This window comes from Dunckerocampus dactyliophorus, chromosome 18 (assembly GCF_027744805.1).
Source record: "Dunckerocampus dactyliophorus isolate RoL2022-P2 chromosome 18, RoL_Ddac_1.1, whole genome shotgun sequence".
NCBI classification, from domain to species: Eukaryota; Metazoa; Chordata; class Actinopteri; order Syngnathiformes; family Syngnathidae; genus Dunckerocampus; species Dunckerocampus dactyliophorus.
Window position 1 is genome coordinate 731,008 of NC_072836.1, and position 21,649 is coordinate 752,656.

At 43.0% G+C, this 21,649-nt stretch overlaps 2 protein-coding genes across 8 annotated transcripts in view; one reads left to right on the forward strand and one right to left on the reverse strand.

The window, feature by feature from the left end:
- The window catches only part of si:dkeyp-72e1.9 (syntaxin-binding protein 4), a 46,306-nt gene extending 40,270 nt beyond the window's left edge, over positions 1 to 6,036 (forward strand). For all 7 annotated transcript variants that reach the window (XM_054758579.1, XM_054758581.1, XM_054758583.1 and 4 more), the window contains one exon: positions 3,356 to 6,036. In XM_054758579.1, the coding sequence (XP_054614554.1) occupies positions 3,356 to 3,402 (47 nt within the window). In that variant the 3' untranslated portion in view covers positions 3,403 to 6,036. The remainder of the gene's footprint in view (positions 1 to 3,355) is intronic.
- On the reverse strand, positions 3,666 to 21,037 carry rrn3 (RRN3 homolog, RNA polymerase I transcription factor). The gene is made up of 17 exons (XM_054758584.1): positions 20,713 to 21,037; positions 20,544 to 20,600; positions 20,390 to 20,479; positions 19,145 to 19,274; positions 19,005 to 19,064; positions 18,608 to 18,671; positions 17,917 to 17,986; positions 15,316 to 15,414; positions 15,113 to 15,208; positions 13,771 to 13,894; positions 13,540 to 13,670; positions 11,165 to 11,295; positions 10,894 to 11,081; positions 9,904 to 10,012; positions 9,684 to 9,836; positions 9,300 to 9,384; positions 3,666 to 7,457 (listed from the first exon to the last, which is right to left on the reverse strand). The coding sequence occupies exons 1-17, from the start codon at positions 20,806 to 20,808 to the stop codon at positions 7,308 to 7,310; spliced, it is 1,833 nt and encodes a 610-aa protein (XP_054614559.1). The 5' UTR covers positions 20,809 to 21,037; the 3' UTR covers positions 3,666 to 7,307.
- Positions 21,038 to 21,649: the final 612 nt, after the last annotated feature.

The window sequence follows — 21,649 nt, forward strand, 5'->3', positions numbered from 1 at the left end:
CCAAACTCCTCGAGAGGGGTTGGACCTTGTTCTACTCTGGAGTTGCTGCAGGGGAGAGGCGGCGAGCTGGTGTGGGCTTATTAATAGCCCCCCGGCTCGGTGCCTCTGTGTTGGAGTCATCCCCGGTAAACGAGAGGGTCATTTCCCTACGCCTTCGGGTTGGGGAAAGGGTCCTGACTGTCGTTTGTGCGTACGCGCCAAACGGCAGTTCAGAGTACCCAGCCTTCCTGGAGTTCATCAGAGGGGTGCTGGAGAGCACCCCAACTGGTGACTCTGTCGTTTTGCTGGGAGACTTCAACGCCCATGTGGGCAATGACAGTGTGACCTGGAGGGGCGTGATTGGGAGGAACGGCCTCCCCGATCTGAACCCGTGCGGTGTGATGTTGTTGGACTTCTGTGCGAACCACAGTTTGTCCATCACAAACACCATGTTCCAGCATAAGGATGTCCATAAGTGCACATGGCACCAGGACACCCTAGGCCGCAGGTCTATGATCGACTTTGTAGTCGTATCATCAGACCTGCGTCCGCATGTTTTGGACACACGGGTAAAGAGAGGGGCTGAGCTGTCAACTGATCACCACCTGGTGATGAGTTGGATTAGATGGCGGGGGAGGATGCCGGACAGACCCGGGAGACCCAAACGTGTAGTGAGGGTGTGCTGGGAACGTTTGGCAGAGTCTCCTGTTCGTCGAGTCTTCAGCTCTCACCTCCGGCAGAGCTTCTCCTGCATCCCGGGGGAGGACGAGGATATCGAGTCCGAATGGGCTCTATTCCGTGCCTCCATTGCTGAGGCAGCCGATCGGAGCTGCGGCCGCAAGGTGGTCGGTGCCAGTCGTGGCGGCAAGCCCCGAACCCGATGGTGGACACCAGAGGTCAGGGCTGCCGTCAAGCTGAAGAAGGAGTCCTATCGAGCATGGATGGCTTGTGGGACTCCTGAAGCAGCTGACGGGTACCGGCAGGCCAAGCGGCACGCGGCTTCGGCGGTGATCGAGGCAAAAACTCGGGTGTGGGAGGAGTTCGGTGAGGCCATGGAACACGACTTTCGGTCGGCCTCGAAGAGGTTCTGGCAAACCGTCCGGCGCCTCAGAAAGGGGAAGCAGTGCCCGGTCCACACTGTTTACAGTGGGGACGGGAGCCTGCTGACCTCGACTGAGGATATAGTTGGGCGGTGGAAGGAATACTTTGAGGCCCTTCTCAATCCCACTGACATACCTTCCCTAGAGGAAGCAGAGACTGAGGATACGAACGCGGACAGTTCCATCACCGTGGCTGAGGTATCTGGGGTAGTCAAAATGCTCCCCAGTGGCAAAGCTCCGGGGGTGGACGAGTTTCGCCCTGAATTCCTCAAGGCTTTGGATGTTGCGGGACTGTCTTGGCTGACACGTCTCTTCAACATTGCGTGGAAGTCGGGAACAGTACCTCTGGATTGGCAGACTGGGGTGGTGGTCCCCCTTTTCAAGAAGGGTGACCGGAGGGTGTGTTCCAACTATAGGGGGATCACACTCCTCAGCCTCCCTGGGAAAGTCTATTCCAGGGTGCTGGAGAGAAGGGTACGACCGTTAATCGAACCTCGGCTACAGGAGGTGCAATGTGGTTTTCGTCCTGGTCGCGGAACACTGGACCAGCTCTACACCCTTGCAAGGGTCCTGGAGGGTACTTGGGAGTTTGCCCAACCGGTCTACATGTGCTTTGTGGACCTGGAAAAGGCATTCGACCGTGTCCCTCGCGGTGTCCTGTGGGGGGTGCTCCGGGAGTATGGGATTGGTGGCGCGCTACTACGTGCCATTCAGTCCTTGTACAACCGGAGCAGGAGCCTGGTTCGCATTGCCAGTAGTAAGTCAAGCCTGTTTCCGGTGAACGTTGGCCTCCGCCAAGGCTGCCCTTTGTCACCGATTCTGTTCATAATTTTCATGGACAGAATTTCTAGGCGCAGCCAAGGTGTCGAGGGAGTCCAGTTCGGGGACACTAGGATCTCATCTCTGCTATTTGCAGACGATGTGGTCCTGATGGCCTCATCGAGCTGTGACCTGCAGCGTTTACTGGGACGGTTTGCATCTGAGTGTGAAGCTTCTGGGATGAGACTCAGCACCTCCAAATCCGAGGCCATGGTTCTCAGTCGGAAAAGGGTGGATTGCTCCCTCCGGGTTGGGAATGAGGTCCTGCCCCAGGTGGAGGAGTTCAAGTATCTCGGGGTCTTGTTCACGAGTGAGGGAAGGTTGGAGCGTGAGGTCGATAGGCGGATCGGCGCAGCGTCTGCAGTAATGCGGTCGCTGTACCGGACCGTCGTGGTGAAGAGAGAGTTGAGCCGGAAGGCAAAGCTCTCAATTTACCGATCGATCTATGTTCCCACCCTCACCTATGGTCATGAGCTTTGGGTCATGACCGAAAGAACGAGATCGCGGATACAAGCAGCTGAAATGAGTTTTCTTCGTAGGGTAGCGGGACTCACCCTAAGAGACAGGGTGAGGAGCTCGGTTATCCGAGAGGAGCTCAGAGTAGAGCCGCTGCTCCTTCACATCGAGAGGAGCCAGCTGAGGTGGCTCGGGCATCTAGTCCGGATGCCTCCCGGACGCCTCCCTGGTGAGGTGTTTTGGGCATGCCCAGCCGGGAGAAGGCCCCGGGGAAGACCTAGGACACGCTGGAGGGATTATGTCTCACAGCTGGCCTGGGAACGCCTCGGTGTCCTCCCGGTGGAGCTGGAGGAGGTGGTCGGGGACCGGGAAGTCTGGGCTTCCCTACTGAGACTGCTGCCCCCGCGACCCGGACCCGGATAAGCGGAGGAAAATGGAATGGAAAAACAATTAATAGTTGTTTTTATTATGAATTATTGAGAAGGGAATAATTACTGGCTGTCAAAATGTTATGGTAATTAAGTCACAGTATTAATGACTGTACCTTGTCCATATTGTTAAGTCTGCAGAGGTGGTCTGAGACCCCGGAATCAGATTTTAAATGAGCGGCGTATCCACCTCCTCAACATATTTGCAGTTGGCAAAAATGCCATAAACAATATGGTGAAACACGAACAGCAATGGTTAAAAAAATCAAATAAAATATAACTTCTGCAGAACTTGGAAGCTTGCCTCTCCTTCCCCCGCTCTGTGAACCCCCACTCTGCTTTGCATCACAGGCTCAGCCTGTGACGCAGTCACTTGCTTTTCTGTAATGCCATGTATATCACCGGAAAGCCTCACAAACGCTTCAAGACTTGTGGTAGTTTAAAAACAGCGTTGCCGCAAGTGACAGCTTTGAATCAAAAAGCACTCGATGCAGTCACTTTCGTATGAGCCTGATTTGTTTTTCATGCTCTGGCACCAAGCTAATCAGGATTTTAATTGTCTCTGCAACAAAGTGACGGAGGAGGAGTTGGTGCCAGAAGTCAGCCCCCACAGCATGTGAGCCAAAGGGGGGAGTGATGAAGAAGTGGACAAATCACAGGCTGGAAGGAAGCCGTCCCACTTCACCACGGTCGACAGCGCCGACACCGTCCTGCACACCTGATCTCAAAAAGACTTGATTAGGTCCAACACAACAATTTCAGGCCAAAGCTGCTTGCTCACATCCAATTAGGCATCATTCTGCTGACTTAATGATCTCTCTCACCGTCTATGGACTTGGACTTGCACACACATCCCCGTGTTGTGTTGAAACATGACTAGGGGTGGAAGAAAACCATTTTGTATCTATTTAAAAATGATTATTAACCCACAAGAACTGAGAGCCATTTCAAGTAAAATGGTGGAGGATATACCAGAGACCAAGTGGAACACATGGGTTTTGTCCCCCTAAAATAGTTACAATCGTCCCTCGCTCCATCAGTTTTTCAAAAATGTATTAATGATTGATGTTCCGTAATTGTCTCTTGGCCTATTATTAGTCAAAAAATGCATATTTAAACAAATGTTACGTATTCTTGGCATAAAGTAAGCATTTTCAAGCATACAAGTAGAAATGCTCCAAATGAACAATACAAGTCCAGTTTAAGGCAATACTACACGTTGATGAACTGACTACATTGGCCACTAGGTGTCACTATTACCACTATTACCACACTATTACTTCATCGACAACGACAGGTTTGTATTATTTTTATAACTATCTCACAACAGGCACAGTCATAACATAATAATAATAATAGTCGTCATCATCGTAATAACACAGGCTACTGTTGTGGCCGTACTGCAACTAAAACCGAACTGTAAACCTCCAATGTCACTTCCTGTCCGCACGTCCAGAAGACATTTATTGAAACACTCGAGCATGAGTCTTATTACTTATTATACTATATTGAGCAATATGAGTGTAAAGGTGACTACATGGGCGTTATTTATTGTCTAGAGCGCCATAATAATGGTAAAAAATAGAATTAGGAAGTCATAAACAGCTTTTCTATGTTCTTAACGACGAATATATTCAGTTTATTAATATTGAATTGTACATCGTCGGTTCTGGAACCGATTAACCGCCGCGAACGAGGGATTACTATAATTTATGTCATATGTTAGTGTTCATGGTAAATGTATAACTTTGAACTCAACTTGACACTTTTTGTGCTTAGCAGCACAGTAATTGAGCCAAATAACCAACGTTATATTCACTTAACGTAAATGACATCACGGTGATATTTTCCTCGATAGTTTTCTATGAATTTATTGAAGAAATATCGTAAGAGGAATTGAATTGTTATATCTGACACCCTATTGACGCGTTACCATTTTTACATGGATTTAAAATGAGCTTTCATGGAACGCTAAATGAGTTCGCTTATCTGATACGCTGCCATTTTGGGCACATCCGTGTCACCATGGCTTATGGGTTCAGGCTAAAAGCAGGCAAGCTTCTGTTGCTTGTTTTCTATGAACTCACTGAAAAAATATAGTAGAAGGGTTCTATTGTGATATATGACGGCTTATTAAAGCATCGTAATTGTTAAATCAATGTAAAACAAGCATTTAGGATAAAAAAAAGGCTTTTTGAAATGAGCTAGCTTATCTGATAAACCACCATTTTGGGGACATGCGGGTCACTGTGGGTTCAGGCGAAACGCTAGCAAATGCAACTTGTTTTCTCAGAACTCATAGAAAAATATAGTAAGTCGAGTTGAATGGTGATATATGATGGCCTATTAAAGCATCATAATAGTTACATGTATGAAAAAAAGCTTTTCGAAATGAGCTCACTTACCTGACACCGGCCTTTTGGGGACAGGCGTGTCATTGTCGGATCATGCTAAAAGCTTGCTAGATTCAGTAGCTTGTTTTCTACTAAGAGTTTAATTGTAATATTTAACAACCCATTAAAGCATTTCAATTGTTACTTGGAGTTAAAACCAGTTGTCGTGGTACAATAAAAAGTTTTTGGAAATGAGCTATCATACCTGATACACTGCCATTTTGGGGAAGCCGGAGCCTGGGATAGTCACATGACTATCATCCTGAATATTTCCTAGATGTCACTTGAAGCACAAAGCTGTGTAGGCCACTTTGTCACACATTTAAGAGTTGGCTTCCGGTCCCTTGATTTACAGCACTGTTATGACAATATTTCTGTAACTGTTATTTTAATCATGGAGTTACGGATGTGCAGTGATAATCGCGAATGGCAGCCATCAGATGGTGTGATGGCGGGACATTCTCACCCACCCCTAAGCATGGCCTCAACACACACACGCACGCACGCACGCACACACAACTGCATGTAAAGGACAATCTCCATCCGTTTGAAACGTTAATAACTCACCACCATCTGCTGGTAAGAAATGTTTAAAAAAAAAAAAGCAGTCTTCCTCTTTCCATCCGTGTTGTTTCTGTGTAATAAGTGAAGGATGTTGTCACCTAACACAATGAGCAATATTCATTCAGTCAATCGATGCATGTTGGGAGGGATATTACTTCAGTAGAAAACTCACTGCTCCTGCTGTGTCCTCATCATCTTTAGGTAGCCATCATCCATCATGTCGATCAACGATCAAACCACATCTTTGCTGTGGCCTCATTCTTTCTCTTACACTTTTCTAATAAAGCAATGACTGGACTTGGTTATTTACCAGTATTACTATTATTATTATGCTGATTGTTGTTCCTACTGTCTTTGGTTCTTTTAGGGGTACAGTGGATCCGCACACACTCACGATTCAGCAGTCACGGCCTTGCACAGATTTGCAATGAAAAAATATTTTAAATTAAATATTTTTAAATAAAACTGATTTTTTAAATCTTTAATCTGTTTTCAAATATTTGAAAATAAAATGTTTCTTTTATTTCTCTAAAAAATAGGCTGCTTTTCCCACAGCCACCATAAGTGAGTAATTCATCAATATGTGATGATTCAATGATGACAAAAATGCGCAGCATACATTTTGACATGTTTACGTTATGTTTATGCTTCACTGACAATGCTTTCTCCTCAAATGCTGAGATTTCGCAAAAATTGTTGGGCGGTCCTTGAACGCACCATCGTTACTGAGCTGCCTTAAATACGTTGGCAAGCAAACTTTTGCGCTGTGATGCAAAAGTTTGTTTGCTGATGTGTTTAAGGCATGTTGTGAGATTTTTTTTTAGACATTTTAAGGCCTTAAATTCAAATGAGACCCCCACGGACACCCTGTTGTGAACAATGGCAATTGAAGAGAGGAGGGGAGTGTTCTGGTTCAGAATCTAACCTAACATAACAGTCACTTTTATTACAAATGTTAATCTGAAACGGGTTTCAGGACTAGCAGGACTGTTTTGGGACCAAAGGTGTGTCTAAAATAGATATTTTTATGGACGTATTATTTTTTTCAGCTGGTGGTCCTGGAGGGTAACCCCTGCCAACAGCACAGTACTACTACTACTACTACTACTACTACTACTACTACTGTACTGGCAAAAGGGGCAGATTTGTCAAAAACAGATGATGAAAAACACACAGGTTTAAAGTTGGAGGTGTAAAATGTTTACTAACCAAAAGCCAGTATTTGAATCTTTTTCATAAACAGCAGCTCCATTGCAGAAAAAGGATAAACAATGAGGCCGTAGTAGAGGAAGTAGTACATAAGAAGAGACATTGTTGTCTATGTATGATTGACAACTAATTGGGTGTCTGACAGTGACATGAATGTACTCATGTAGAAAGGTTCTTTTCTTATTCAACTTAAAAGGACCTAACTGGGACTGGTCTTTTTATTGCCAGGACTTTTGTTTTAGTGTGTTTAAAAAGTCATGTGTGGCACACGGTGTACTGTAAATGCACATATATGCCAAGTATCCGTGTGGTCTTGGTGCAGCCATGTGGTATACGTACATTCATGACACCACGCTGCACTAACTATGTCTTTGGAAGGAGATGGGGGGTGAACCGACACTGCAGGTGTTGCAGGGGTTTGAGTCCAACGAACCGGGAGTCATTCCCACCACACCGTCACCCTGGGGGGTCTCGCCGCACAGGAAGTCATACTCGTCCTCCTTGGAGCCCTGACGGGAAAACAGCATCCAATGTCTAACACCACTTTGTGTGAATTATACCCACTCTACTGGACTCTACTGGACTTTGGTGTAGTCTACTGTAGTCTATGTAGTCTATGTAGTCTATGTAGTGTATGTAGTCTATGTAGTATGTAGTCTATGTAGTGTATGTAGTATGTAGTCTATGTAGTGTATGTAGTATGTAGTCTATGTAGTCTATGTAGTGTAAGTAGTCTATGTAGTCTATGTAGTCTATGTAGTGTATGTAGTCTATGTAGTATGTAGTCTATGTAGTGTATGTAGTATGTAGTCTATGTAGTGTATGTAGTATGTAGTCTATGTAGTCTATGTAGTGTAAGTAGTCTATGTAGTATGTAGTGTATGTAGTGTATGTAGTGTATGTAGTATGTAGTGTATGTAGTGTATGTAGTATGTAGTCTATGTAGCGTATGTAGTGTATGTAGTGTATGTAGTCTATGTAGTATGTAGTCTATGTAGTGTATGTAGTCTATGTAGTATGTAGTCTATGTAGTCTATGTAGTGTATGTAGTGTATGTAGTCTATGTAGTATGTAGTGTATGTAGTCTATGTAGTGTATGTAGTCTATGTAGTCTATGTAGTGTATGTAGTGTATGTAGTCTATGTAGTGTATGTAGTCTATGTAGTGTATGTAGTGTATGTAGTGTATGTAGTCTATGTAGTGTATGTAGTCTATGTAGTGTATGTAGTCTATGTAGTGTATGTAGTATGTAGTCTATGTAGTGTATGTAGTGTATGTAGTCTATGTAGTCTATGTAGTGTATGTAGTATGTAGTGTATGTAGTCTATGTAGTGTATGTAGTGTATGTAGTGTATGTAGTCTATGTAGTGTATGTAGTCTATGTAGTCTATGTAGTGTATGTAGTCTATGTAGTCTATGTAGTGTATGTAGTATGTAGTGTATGTAGTGTATGTAGTGTATGTAGTCTATGTAGTGTATGTAGTGTATGTAGTGTATGTAGTATGTAGTGTATGTAGTGTATGTAGTGTATGTAGTCTATGTAGTGTATGTAGTGTATGTAGTCTATGTAGTGTATGTAGTCTATGTAGTCTATGTAGTCTATGTAGTCTATGTAGTCTATGTAGTCTATGTAGTGTATGTAGTATGTAGTGTATGTAGTCTATGTAGTGTATGTAGTGTATGTAGTCTATGTAGTGTATTCCCAAAAGTCACACAGTGCAACCCGTGTGATTCCACGAGTGCTCATCCACATACTGTCACTAAAATTAGCCGTTTTGTGCACATTTACCAAACAGGATGAATATCATTCTTCATATGCACATAACCATATCATATAGATGATAAACACATAACATCAAAACAAATCAGGAAACAATTACATTACTGTTTATAAGACTTCAATTGATCATAAATCATAAATTGATGATTAAAGTAATCTATTCATTGTTATATTATTAAAAAGTATATATTATACAGTATACACATGAATTACATTAATCAGAATTTCATGTATAATGTACTCCCTTTGGTCCTCAAATTTGAGGTGGACATTGGCTGAAGCAGGTACTTCTTAGAAGGAGGGGGAGGAGGAGAAAAAGGAAAAAGAAGAAGAGGAAAAAGGAAGAAGGAGAAGGAGGAAGAAGAAGAAGAAATAAAAAGGAAGAAGGAAAAAGGGAAGGGAAGATGAGGAAGGAATCAGGTGAAGAAGGAGGAGGAGAAAGTACAAGGAATGAGGAGAGTACCGGTAAGAAGGACTAAGGAGAGGAGGAAGGAGGAGGAGACGGAAAAGGAGGAGGAGAAAAGCGAGTAGGAGGTGGTGGTGTTGAGTAGATGGGTTTCAGGTACGTTACCTGCCGGTCTGTTTTAGTGGCAACCAGTTCAGAGTCTGTTGACTCCACCCACACCTGATAGAGGGGTTCAATCAGGTGACCCGACCTGGGCACAGACAAAGGTTAGCCTCCATGTACAGCCGGGGGGGTATGAAGAAAAATGATGTGGTTCAAACAATGATTAGCATGGTTTGCACTTAGCATAGTTTGCATCACATGCTGTCCATTCTTCTTCTTCTTATTCTTACACGTGTTATTAAATGCTGTCCACCACCTTATTCTTATTCTTACAGGATGTGCATGATTATTCTTCTACAAAGATATACACACAATGCTTCGGTTTCAGCTTCACTTATGACAATACAGCATGTCTAGCATTGGCTGTGTTTGGGTGTGGGGGTGTACCTTTTGAGCAGGTAGGGGTCATATGGGAAGAAGCAATCCAGGGGGTTGGTGTTGGTGCCCACGCTGTCTCCCCCTGCAGAGCTGTGCACCACCGGCAGCAGGTGGCGGTTGTTCCGCTCTATGATGGTGTAACAGAACACCAGCTGGTACTTCCTGGGAAAACAACGCACGACTGTTGTGTGTTTGTGTTTGTGTGTGTGTGTGTGTGTGCATGGTTTACCTGGTGATGGCTGCAAACATGTTGGTGACGGCTGGGAGGCACACTTTGAGCGGGTTTAGCTGACACATGACCACCCTCTCCAGGTTGAAACCCTGGAGATACTCCAAGCCTGACACACACACACACACACACACATATATTATTATTATTATTATTATTATTACTATTATTATTATTATTATTATTTGCCATTTGTGATGGCGCTACCTTGGGGTCTGCTTTTGTTTGATTATTTTAGTGTAGTGCTTTTAGTGATTATTTGAGTGTAACGGGGCCATTCCTAACAACATTCAATTGACAAGAGAAGAAGACCAAGCTAGAGGGAGGGGGCAATGCTTACACCAACAAGGACACACAGTAAATCTACACAAGCTGAAATAAGTCACATTTTTGAAGTATATGAATATAATAAAAGCACACCTGTTTGATAAAAAACACTTTTACTACGTGACATGACGCCTGGACGCACCCCGGTGTGTACAAACATATCCAACAGTTACATTTCCACAACAAAACTTCATTTTTGTATTCACAAATGAATGAAAAAGGGCGAAAATCTTAGGTGTGCATTTAGTGAGTGAGTGGCTGACACAGCAGCTACAATCTCCAAGCGAGTTATAAATAGCGTCCTACTTAAACACTGCTGTCTAAAATAGCACATTTTCCAATCCACAAATACAAATAGTTGCACATTCCTTACAGACACATCATTTCCAAGGCACAATGGGATTAGAAAGTACAGTGGTGTATCTTTCCATTTGTGTGCTTAACTGCATCACAAACTCAACTCGATGGATTATTACGGCCGCCAGGCGTCGCCAAAAAAACACCCACCACCCCACTTAACTTTAAGGCAGCACGTTTTTAAGGTTTTGTTTTTACTTTTATACTGTATATATGTTGATATATAAGTGGCAGAAACAGCCAAACTATTCTAAAAAGTGAGACTTCTACTGCAATGAATCATCAATAAGAGAGCCAAGCGTGTACCTTTCTTCATGTTGCCTGCCAGGAAGGCTCCGTGTCTGAAGATGAGTGTGTAAAAGACAGCCTGGCAGGCGGTGTAGAACGCTCCGTGAAGGTTGACGTCGCAGCAGGCCTGACGACCGCTGCTGTCCTGTCCGTCGATGTAGCGATGGATCCAGGAGATCAGCAGGTCCAGACACGCTCGCACCGTGCTGCAAAGGGGGGTGGGTAGATGCTGGATTAGAGCAATAAGACTTCCTCACACATTTCTGACTCAGAACGGAAATAAGCTCACAGCACTGGGATGAACTTGGCTCGTGCCAGGAAGCTCCCCATGTAGCCGGCGGCGGCCTGGCGCAGGACGGCAGGCTGCGATGGATTTTGCAGGATTTTCCACAGGTGCTCCAAAAAGGCCTCTGCCAGGGCCTTAACAGGGAATGCGCACGTTACCCACACGCCAACAACCACAAGGAGTTAGATGAGAGGTGAAGAAGTGTACCGTACCGTATTTTCATGACGTGCACTCAAGGCGCACTTAAAAGTCTTCAATTTTGTCCAAAATGGGCGGGGCGCCTTATAATACGGCACGCCTTATGTGTGTACCGAGTTCCAAAATCTGTAAGTGTTGCTGTGTGACTTTTATGAGCGCCCCTCGAGTGACTGGGAGCGTCTCCTGCCGACACGCTGCTTATATAGAGGAAAGGTGGACGTGACTGAGGACGCTAAAGGCACGCCCCAGTAGTGGTATAGGTATATTTTATGAAACGGCGCCATCTATCCATCCGGGCAAGGACTACCGTGGCGCAGCAACATCCAGCGGATTAGAAGGAAAGCTGGCCATTTTCCGCTCCGACTGCAGTAAAAACATTGCAGACAAACACATTCAGCCCAACTACATCACCAACATGGACAGGTCCCGCTCACTTTCCACATCCCGGTGAAGCACACTGTAGAGAAGGGGACCAGCACGGTAGATACACACAACGGGGCACGAGAAGTTTTTTACTGTTGTGCTTGATTGCCATGGTAATGGACAGAAACTGCCATCTGTGGTGATTTTTAAGAGGACAACGCTGCCCAAAGAAAGGTTTCCAGCCAGACCAATCAAAGGGGCTGGAAGGACAAGGAGAAAATGGCTGAGTGACTGAGTGACGTGTACGGAAAGACACCGGATGTTTTTTTCCCACGCGTCACCACAGCCGCTGTGAAAAACCAAGTGCAGCAAATGAACTTGAAGCTTGCCATCATTCCGGCAGGCTTGACGAAGGAACTCCAACCGCTGGACATCGCTGTAATCACGGCGTTTAAAGTGAAGTTGCAAGCGGCGTGGGAGCGATGGATGACAGCGAGCGAACACAGCGTCACCAAGACTGGGAGGCAGCGCCAGGCAAGTTATGCCACAATTTGTGAATGGATTGTGGATGCTTGGGCTAACGTGTCTGACGCACTGTTGTTGGAGCTTTCGCAAAAGCCAGCATCATTTCTGAGGTGCCGCACGGCAACGAGACTGACTCTGACAATGACGAGAGCGTGTCTATGGAGAACTCGCCCCGCTGTTCATTTGGGATACAGAAGATGAGGACTTTGATGGATTTGTGGATGAGGATTGATCAAAAAATAACATGAGTACATTGTTAAATACTTCAATAAAGTACAACTGCACTCAGTTTTGCTCCCACTGGCTTTTTAAAAACATACAATAGCATGCATGCTAGCGTACTGTAGCATCGCTGGGAGCACTTCCTGTTCCCCAGCGGAGTTTGCGGTACTGTTTTGGTGCAAATGTTCTTAAAGTTACATGTTTGAGCCACAGTACATAGTTGTTAGTTATTGTTCTGCAAAAATAGCGGTAGTGTCGAGTCTGTTTTTGCGTTGCTGTGTGATGTTTTTAGTTGTGCACCGTGACTGAGACTGTTGTGTTGAGTGATGACGGTGCTGATTTCAAGTGGGTTTGATAAGATGAATGAGAGTTCTGCTCTTAATCTGTCTAAAGAAATAAAGCACTGTCGCTTCCTCACTGACTTCTGAGCGACATCCCAATAATACGGTGCGCCTTGTATACGTGTTAAATACAGAAATAGCACCTGTAACTGAGACTGCGCTTTTTAATATGGTGCGCTTTATGGTCGTGAAAATACGGTAGTCGGGAGTAATTAACACTTGGTGATGTTACAGTGCTGATAAGTGAAGGAGTGTACAAACGACAAATGCATTCAATAAAAAGATCATTGCATCTCCTAATTGACATTAGACGCTTATCTGAAATAGCAATGCTGTATTCAGGACAGGGTAACACCCAGCAGGATGCAAAGTTTTGGGACTTTCCAATTAGTCACTTAGTTACAAGTTGTGGTAGCTTCCACAACAGACTACCCAAGGAGGTGTTGGTTGTATACTCAAATGAAGGGAAAAAGTGAGCCTCCTGTCAGCTGTTCAGCATCTTTGTCACAGTACGTGGAGGCGGGGGCTAGCTACGTAGTGATTGAACCCACTGAGCGCTAGCTAGCAGTTAGCAAGCAAACACTAATATGAATGAAAGCCAAATGCCACAGTTCCAGTGTGGATGTGCTGTGGGGCATTTGTCCCGACCGTTGGCGTTTGGGGCGTTTGATCGGCAAAGTGAATGTATAGCGCCGGGCGGTGCAAGCTTTGGATAGGAGGGACACTCACCAGTTTGAAGCTGCAGAGATAAAAGAGCGTGTACTGGATGTGACTGGAAGCATGTGTGGGCAGAATGAGCTTGTCAAACACGTTCAAGAAGTCTCTGTACAGCTCCTTGGTCCTGTCTACATGGACACTACCTGCAAGGGAAGACAGGAGGATGTCAAGTCGTAGTGGACTTGGACTTGGACAAGAAGTAGTGGACAGAAACGTCTCTTATTGGTCAGGATGATGGCGCACCGTTAACGTGGCAGACGTCTTTGATGTAGGCCAACAGCACTGTCATGAGTGAATCCAGCCTCTCAGCCACTGGGTGAGCCATCACCCCCAAACTGAGGGGGTCACCTGTTGGTAGGTCCTCATCCTAACACACACACACACACACACACACAGCAATGTTTAAGCACTAATATATGATCATACTGCAATAGTTTTCATATGTAACTGACTGGAGACGGCGGACTGGTGTTCCCATCAAGTATCTGGCTCAGTCAGAATTTGACCCAAAGTGTCTCAAAATATGGGGACATTGTAGAAGGCCGTACTGTGTGCTTTGGTTATGTGATTGGATTTGTAGGGCAACATGAAAGGCTGGGTGCTGCAAGGTGATTTGAGGGGCTCGGAGCTCTTTCTGGTTGGCGTATGGATGGCAAACCCATGAAAACATAGCGTACATACAGAGCCTTGCTATTTTCTATCATTGCTTTACAGCTTCCTGGGACAATGGAATGATATGCTTTAATAATACATTTAGTACACAGAGTAGCGTCTTTGTCTTTGATAAGTGCAGTGATATGAGCAAATTAGCCTGTTCCGGAAGAAACTTTTTCTCATGTTTTTTTTGCTTGTTTTCCCATTTTTGCTGTTTTACTTTATTTTTTAACAAATATTTCAACTTGTTGCCCATACATTTTTTTCTTTTAACATGATGTCTTTAGGCTCATAATATTTTGACTTTCAGCCAACCTAAATTTCCAAAAATTCCAAGTGCATTCCCTGTTTCTCATATGATGACTATGAAAAATAACATTTGAACTTGGTTATTTTTTCTCTTAATATTATGATTTTATTATCCTAATACTTTGTCTTTATTCTCGTAAAATTATTGTTTGCTGTTGTTTTTTATTTAAGTTTCCCCATTTAACTGTATTTATGCTGTCCCAAGGGCCAATAAAAAAAATGGCCCCAAGCCGCAGCTTGGGCACACCTGGCTTGACATACCATAGGGCGTGTGTCTTGTCATGTTATTAATAGACTGCATGAGGGCAACTGTGTTCTTAATGTATTTTTTATTTATTCTTAAACCCCAAAACATCCTTGTTAGCATCCTATTAGCTTGCTAATACATGCAAACAGGAAGTGGATGTCAACACCGTCGCCTGTCTATGATGTCATCAGCGGTTGACTCTGAAGTTCTTTACAGACTAGCACAGTTACTTCATTTAGTACAAAAAGTATACTTAAATATGCATATTTTTGACTAACAAGCGCTGATTTCTTTAATACTACATCTTTTAAAAACTGTGATAGAGTGAAGCAGCAAAATTTGGTGGTGAAGGATAACTGTATCAGTGCTACGTACCATTTCAAAGAGGGCCTCCTCAGTCACGCTGTCTGACTGGTGCCTTTGGAACAAATTCTCTTCAGCCTCTTCAATGTCTGAGCGCGATGCACCCACCTGAAAGACAAATGTACATTTAGTAAATGTGATCTTATTGCACTGACATGCAGGTGGGGTTGGGTAACATTGAGTGTCCGCCCCCTTCAGATATGTGACACCCTTACATCCAGTTTAAGCATCTGTCCAACGATGACCTCCAGTACGTCTCGTCGAATGGCGGGTATGTACACCGTCACTCTCAGGAGATTGTGGACGTAACACTCCTGCAGACAGCAACAAACACACACTTATGTCATCTAGACAGTATCTATGCAACATTTCATTCCCCTATTCACATGTATCATGCATACAGGGACCCTTCAATACAGGGACACTCATTATTCACACTCCTACCGTCAGGCAGACGCTACAGGAGTTTGAAGTCCAGGACCACAAGGCTGGCAAACAGCTTTTACCCACAGGCCATCAGGCTTCTCAACAAAGCACTCACACACGCCGCACGCAACACACACACACACACACACACACACACACACACACACACACACACACACACTCATAGCACTTTATTTATTGATTTATTTGTATTAATGTCTCTTCTGTTGTTGTTGCTTAATTTATTGGTATTTATGTTTCTTATGTTCTTATTCTTTTTCTTGTGTTTTCTTTCTTTTCTTGGGAGAATGAACAGAATAAGAATTTCATTGCATAGCAGAAGTACCTGTTTTACTGTGCATATGACAATAAAACTCTTCAATCTTGAATCTTCAAAGTGCCACCCAAACAAAATCATGTCCAATGAATTCATTTGAATTTGAATTAATTTGTTTTTTGTTCAAAATGGTACTTTAGAGAAGATGTCATACAAGAGTAAAAATAAAACTAAAACAATAAATAAATAAATAAATAAATACAAACAATACTAGCAACTCTATAAAGGTGATGTAAAACAACGGACATGACTCATCCAGTAATCCCTCGTTCATGGCGGTTAATTGGTTCCAGACCCGACCGCAATAAATCAACTTCCGCAAAGTAGGATTCCTTCTTGATAAATGCAATATTTTGGTAGCATAGAAAACCTGTTTACCGCCTTCTGTGACAACTATAAAGACGAACAAGGACATAAGGACAAAGGACAAAATAATATCAACAACAACAATGACAATGCTGTCAATGACAATCACACATAATAGTAGTCATGAAATGATGAACTATGACAGTGATCACAATGATAATACTGCATTGAAACAGTCACACATAATAGTAGTAATGAAATGATGAACTATGACAGTGATCACAATGATAATACTGCATTGAAACAGTCACACATAATACTAGTCATGAAATGATGAACTATGATAGTGATCACAATGACAATACTGCATTGAAACAGTCACACATAATTGTAGTAATGAAATGATGAACTATGATAGTGATCACAATGACAATACTGCATTGAAACAGTCACACATAATAGTAGTCATGAAATGATGAACTATGATAGTGATCACAATGATAATACTGCATTGAAACAATCACACATAATAGTAGTAATGAAATGATGAACTATGATAGTGATCACAATGACAATACTGCATTGAAACAGTCACACATAATAGTAGTAATGAAATGATGAACTATGATAGTGATCACAATGATAATACTGCATTGAAACAGTCACACATAATAGTACAGTAGTAATGAAATAATGAACTATGATAGTGAACAGAATGATAATTACTGTAATGCACATCATTGTAAAAAAACTATAATCTATAAAACTATAATAACCCCCCGCCCCCGCCACCCAGGCCCACAGTACCTGCAAGCATGACCAAGCCCCAACCCACCAGTCAGCCCGGCGCCCCAGCAGCCGCCGCAGCGCTGCAACCACAAGCCCCCGCAGCGGCACGCAGGCCACCCACAGCACCGGTACCGCCCCCCGGAGACTGCCGAACCCGCCCCAAGAGCGCAGAGGCGCCCACGGCACGTGTCAGTCCAGGGGAAGCCCCGCAAGCCCCGGCATCAACAGGCCCCAGAGGGCCTCCCCGGGGAAAATATGTTCTAAATATGTTTTTTTTAACATTATAAGAGCCCTCTAGACATAAAATAACACCCCTACAGTCACCTTTACATTCCTATTAGGCACTATACAGTAGTAAATACAATTAGAGAATAAGACATATAAGACCTTGTAGGGGAGCAGAATGTGTGGAAGTGACATCGGAGGTTCACAGTTGAATTTTAGCTAGTGGTGGGCTAAGGCCGCAACCGTTATCTTGAGTATTATGAAGTTGTTATTATTGTGCCTGTTGCGAGATCATTGAAGCCCGCAACAAGAGTCTGGTGCTTGTCTCACTGAACTATTACTGACACCTCGTGACCAATGGAGATATCTTCTATTTGTATTGTACTTTTTGTACTATTTGTATTGTACCATTTTTATGCTTGAAAATGTTTGATTTGGCCAAAAATAGGTACAATTTGCTTAAAAATCCATATCTGTTGACTAAGAATAGGCAGTAGTCGTAAACGACGATCATTTATTAATTGATTCATTTTTGAAAACCTGCCATAGAGCGAGGGAGCGATGTTTGAACCACGATGTAGCAAGCGATGACAGTATATGATGACTGCCAACTTTCATAATAGAAATCATACGAAAGACTCAAAAGTACTCCACCGTCAAGCTGCCACTGAGGGGGCAGGGAGTCCCTCTAATATAAGGGTAGGGGGGAGCTAATGTGATAGGATTCCCTTACCAGAGTTCTGGAGGACTTCTGTACAAAAGGGAAGTGGTCTTGCAGGATGGGCACCAGGAAGTGACTCGTGCTGAAAGCAGGAAAGGAACACGAACGATTAAACACAGCAAAATCATTCCTAAAGCTTTCAACACAACAAAGCGCATGAATGTGTTTACAGTCACCCCTCGCCACTTCACAGTTCCAACATGGGCACTGAATAATGAATTACCGTAATAATGATTGCTGCTTCATGGCTAACCAGGGCTTATTATTAGTCAAAATAATGCATATTTAAGAAATGAAACGTATTATTGGCCTAAAGTAAGCATATATTTTTAAGCATATAAATGTTCTAAATGAATGAAAAATACAAACACAGTTTAAGGCAATATGAAACCTTGATGACCTGTAGTGTCCACTGGCCACTAGGTGTCACTAGTAACACACACACCAGACATGATCATCACGACAGGCGCAATAACAACATACAGTAATTGTATTCATCATAATCCTAATCATAACACAGGCTACTGTTGTGGCCGTACTCCAGCTACAACCCAACTCTGAATCCCCTACGTCACTTCTGATTTATAAATAAGAAATCCTACTTGGCGGAAATTCACTTATCACAGTCGGGTCTGGAACCAATTAACCGCCATAAACACGGGATTATTGTGACTACTATTAGTTTTTGTGACACAGGACTTACGATGGGACATATCTAGTGATGAGCTGCAAGGCCTGGTGGCACTGGTTGAAGTTTCTGGGCAGATCTGAACAAACAACAAAAAGCAGAAATGTGTCAAACGAACCAAAACATAATAAACCCTAACAGTATAACAATATTCCATTTTGCAATTTGTCCTTCCTTACACCTACTTACAAAATGTACACTACACCTTGCTACAGCAGGCTTCAGACATTATTTGAGATGATATTATTATATATTATATTATTATTATTATGCGCCCTGCAATTGGAAGTCAGCTGGGATAGGCTCTAGCTTATCCTAGTGAAGACACGTGCTAAACAAAATGGATGAATATTATCAATAAACCAACATCCTAATAACTCTAATTTCATTCCACTGAAGGAGGGACACCTACTCTCATCTTCATCATCTGAATCAGAGATATCCACTCCTCCTTCACTGATGGTCACTCGCCCTAGAAACAAACGCATCATTCAACCAAATCAGATGACGGCAGATTTGTGAGGAAAACAAAGCCAGGCGGCAGAAACCTACTGGGCATGAACTGGGACACCACCATTTTGAGACAAGCACACAGGTAGACGGTCTGTGCAGACACCAGGTTACTGAGGAAGGCCATGTACTCCTCCACCACGGCCTGGCTCCGACCCACCCAGGGAAGCCTCTACGCATACACACCCAGAGGAAGGAGTTACAGCAACTACAGTATGCACAAGCTTTTTATTACACCCCTTTCCACCGCAGCAACTTCCACCGGAACTATGCGCATTTGAACTGAGGAAACTAGGGGCCAAATTAAGTTCCAGCGTAGTTTCCAAAGCTTTTCAGTCTTGAGGTGGGACATTTAATTTCGGTGAACCTTTTGGCAGTGTTCTGTGGCTGCTCTGAGCATTTTATTTCACAGGAAAAGTCGACAGCAGACGGGGATAGTTCTGGGACTGAATCTAATCTAATACAGTAATCCCTCCTTTATCGCAGAGTATTGGTTCCAGACCCGGCCGTGATACGTGAATTTCCACATATAAATGGAATATTTTGGTAGTTAGGGCATAGAAAACCTGTTTACAATCTTCTAAATATGCTTTTTAACATTATTAGAGACCTCTAGACATTAAATAACACACCTATATCACCTTTACACTCCTATCACCCAATATAGTAGATATAATAAGAGAAAATAAGACACATACAATCATCCCTCGCTATGTCATGGTTCGGCTATCGCTCCGTCACTACATCGCGGTCTTTCATAAAATACATGAATAAACAAATTCAGCGCCATAAACAAGGGAGGACTGTATAAGACATGAATGACACATAATATGAACTCACATGTTAGCATTGGGAGAGTTCCTTGTTGTTCCTTCTTTTTAACTTCCGCTTGGTACCATCAATGTAACATTGCTGACACCTAGTGACCAGTTTGAATAGTAAATAACATCGCAACGTCTTTGGATTGGTCTCCTGAATGCCTTATATTTGTATTTTACTTAATTTTATTCTTAAAAATACTACCGTTGAATGATGTGAAAGCATATTGTTTGAGTACTAGGTAGGCTGTGTTCAACCACAAAACAGACTGATCTATTACGTAATAAGATTTTTTTTTAAACCCTGATATAGTGACGCTGTGAAATTCGACGGGCAAAGTGGCGAGGGATTACTGTAATTACAACAGTCACAGGCTGTGTTTAATATGATATATGAAAAAAAACAAGTTGCGGGCCACCGCCGTGGTTGAAAATGATAAAATCTATAGATGCACTGCACCATACTCACCAATATCGTATAGATGAGCTGTTCGTGGTCTTTTGTGAGCTGAGACACACAATTTCTGAATTCTTGGAGCCACGTGATGATCTGAGCATCCTAGAAGAAGCGACACAGCATTTTGAAGCCAAATAGACAAGTCACTGGAGTCGACACTATTTACCTTTATCTCAGGATCAGCCAGTTGATGCTTCAGCAGTTCATAATCATTCAAGTCTCCCTGATAGAAACACAGATGATTGACAGAACCATCACATATCCAACGCACAGGTGATGTACTGTAAATGGTTTCCTAACCAGTACAATTAAAAGATGTCACCCTTACTACTCACCTGCTTATACTTAGATAAAGTTTCCACAACACTGCCGCCAAACCTGACTGTTTTTAAAGGAGGAGTGTTGAGAAAATCCCGATCTTCTATCTCCATGCTTTGTAGACAATAAAAAAACAAGTGTTTTTTACGGTAGAGTGAAAAGCTCAATAACAATGACACGACGTTGTTTGATAACGAATTAGTGAAATGATCAGCTCAATTTGTGGTATGCCTTTTCCAACCAACGAGATATGAAACATTTAAAAAAAAAAAAAGGTCTTTGGCAAAAATAAACAAGCACATGCAGAGGAATCATTTTCACCCGGAAGAGCTTCTTCTTCGGTTGTTGTTTTTACAGAGCATTGCTGATCAATAGCGCTATCTATCTGAGAGTTGATGGTATTGCGGAAAAAAATGACCCAAATATTAACTAGATGACGGCAATGTCAGAAATTGCGTGTGAATGCTTAAAAAGAGATGAAGAAAAAACGAAATCAGCTAGAAAGGCACGAATGTCGAAATGTTGAATTAATATTGTAAGCAGAAGCTCTGAAGCCGCGCTGAAATGGCACGGAAATGTGCTGAAATGTAAAATGAATGTACGAAAGATGCCTAGCATGATAAACAATAAGTGTTTGTATAAATTTCTATTCATGAAAACGGCTGAAATGCTACTCTGCTATGCTTTAGTATGTTTTTTTTCTATTTAACTATAGTTAACTGCTTGGCATATTTTGACCCAAATCGGACTGATGTAAGCATTTTTAATAAATAAAAAAAATGAATATATGGACTCTGTATCCATTGATCTTTCAGCGGAAAAGGTTTGGACAAAAGTGGAGAGTTTTAGAAAATAGAAGACACAAGTGTTATGAGACCCTAACACCTTTAAGAGGCAGCAGCGTACCACCCGTGCCACGTCTTCCGGAAATGGAACACAGGAACCTTTCGTCAT

Bases quoted from the DNA above. Each gene is read 5' to 3' on its own strand.
- rrn3 (XM_054758584.1), bottom strand. From the start codon at position 20,808: ATGGAGATAGAAGATCGGGATTTTCTCAACACTCCTCCTTTAAAAACA. The intron at 15,415-17,916 runs GTAAGGGAATCC...TGCTGTCTGCAG, and splicing joins AGAAGTCCTCCAGAACTCTG to GAGTGTTACGTCCACAATCT. The intron at 10,013-10,893 runs GTACACGCTTGG...TGTGTGTGTCAG, and splicing joins GGCAGGCAACATGAAGAAAG to GCTTGGAGTATCTCCAGGGT.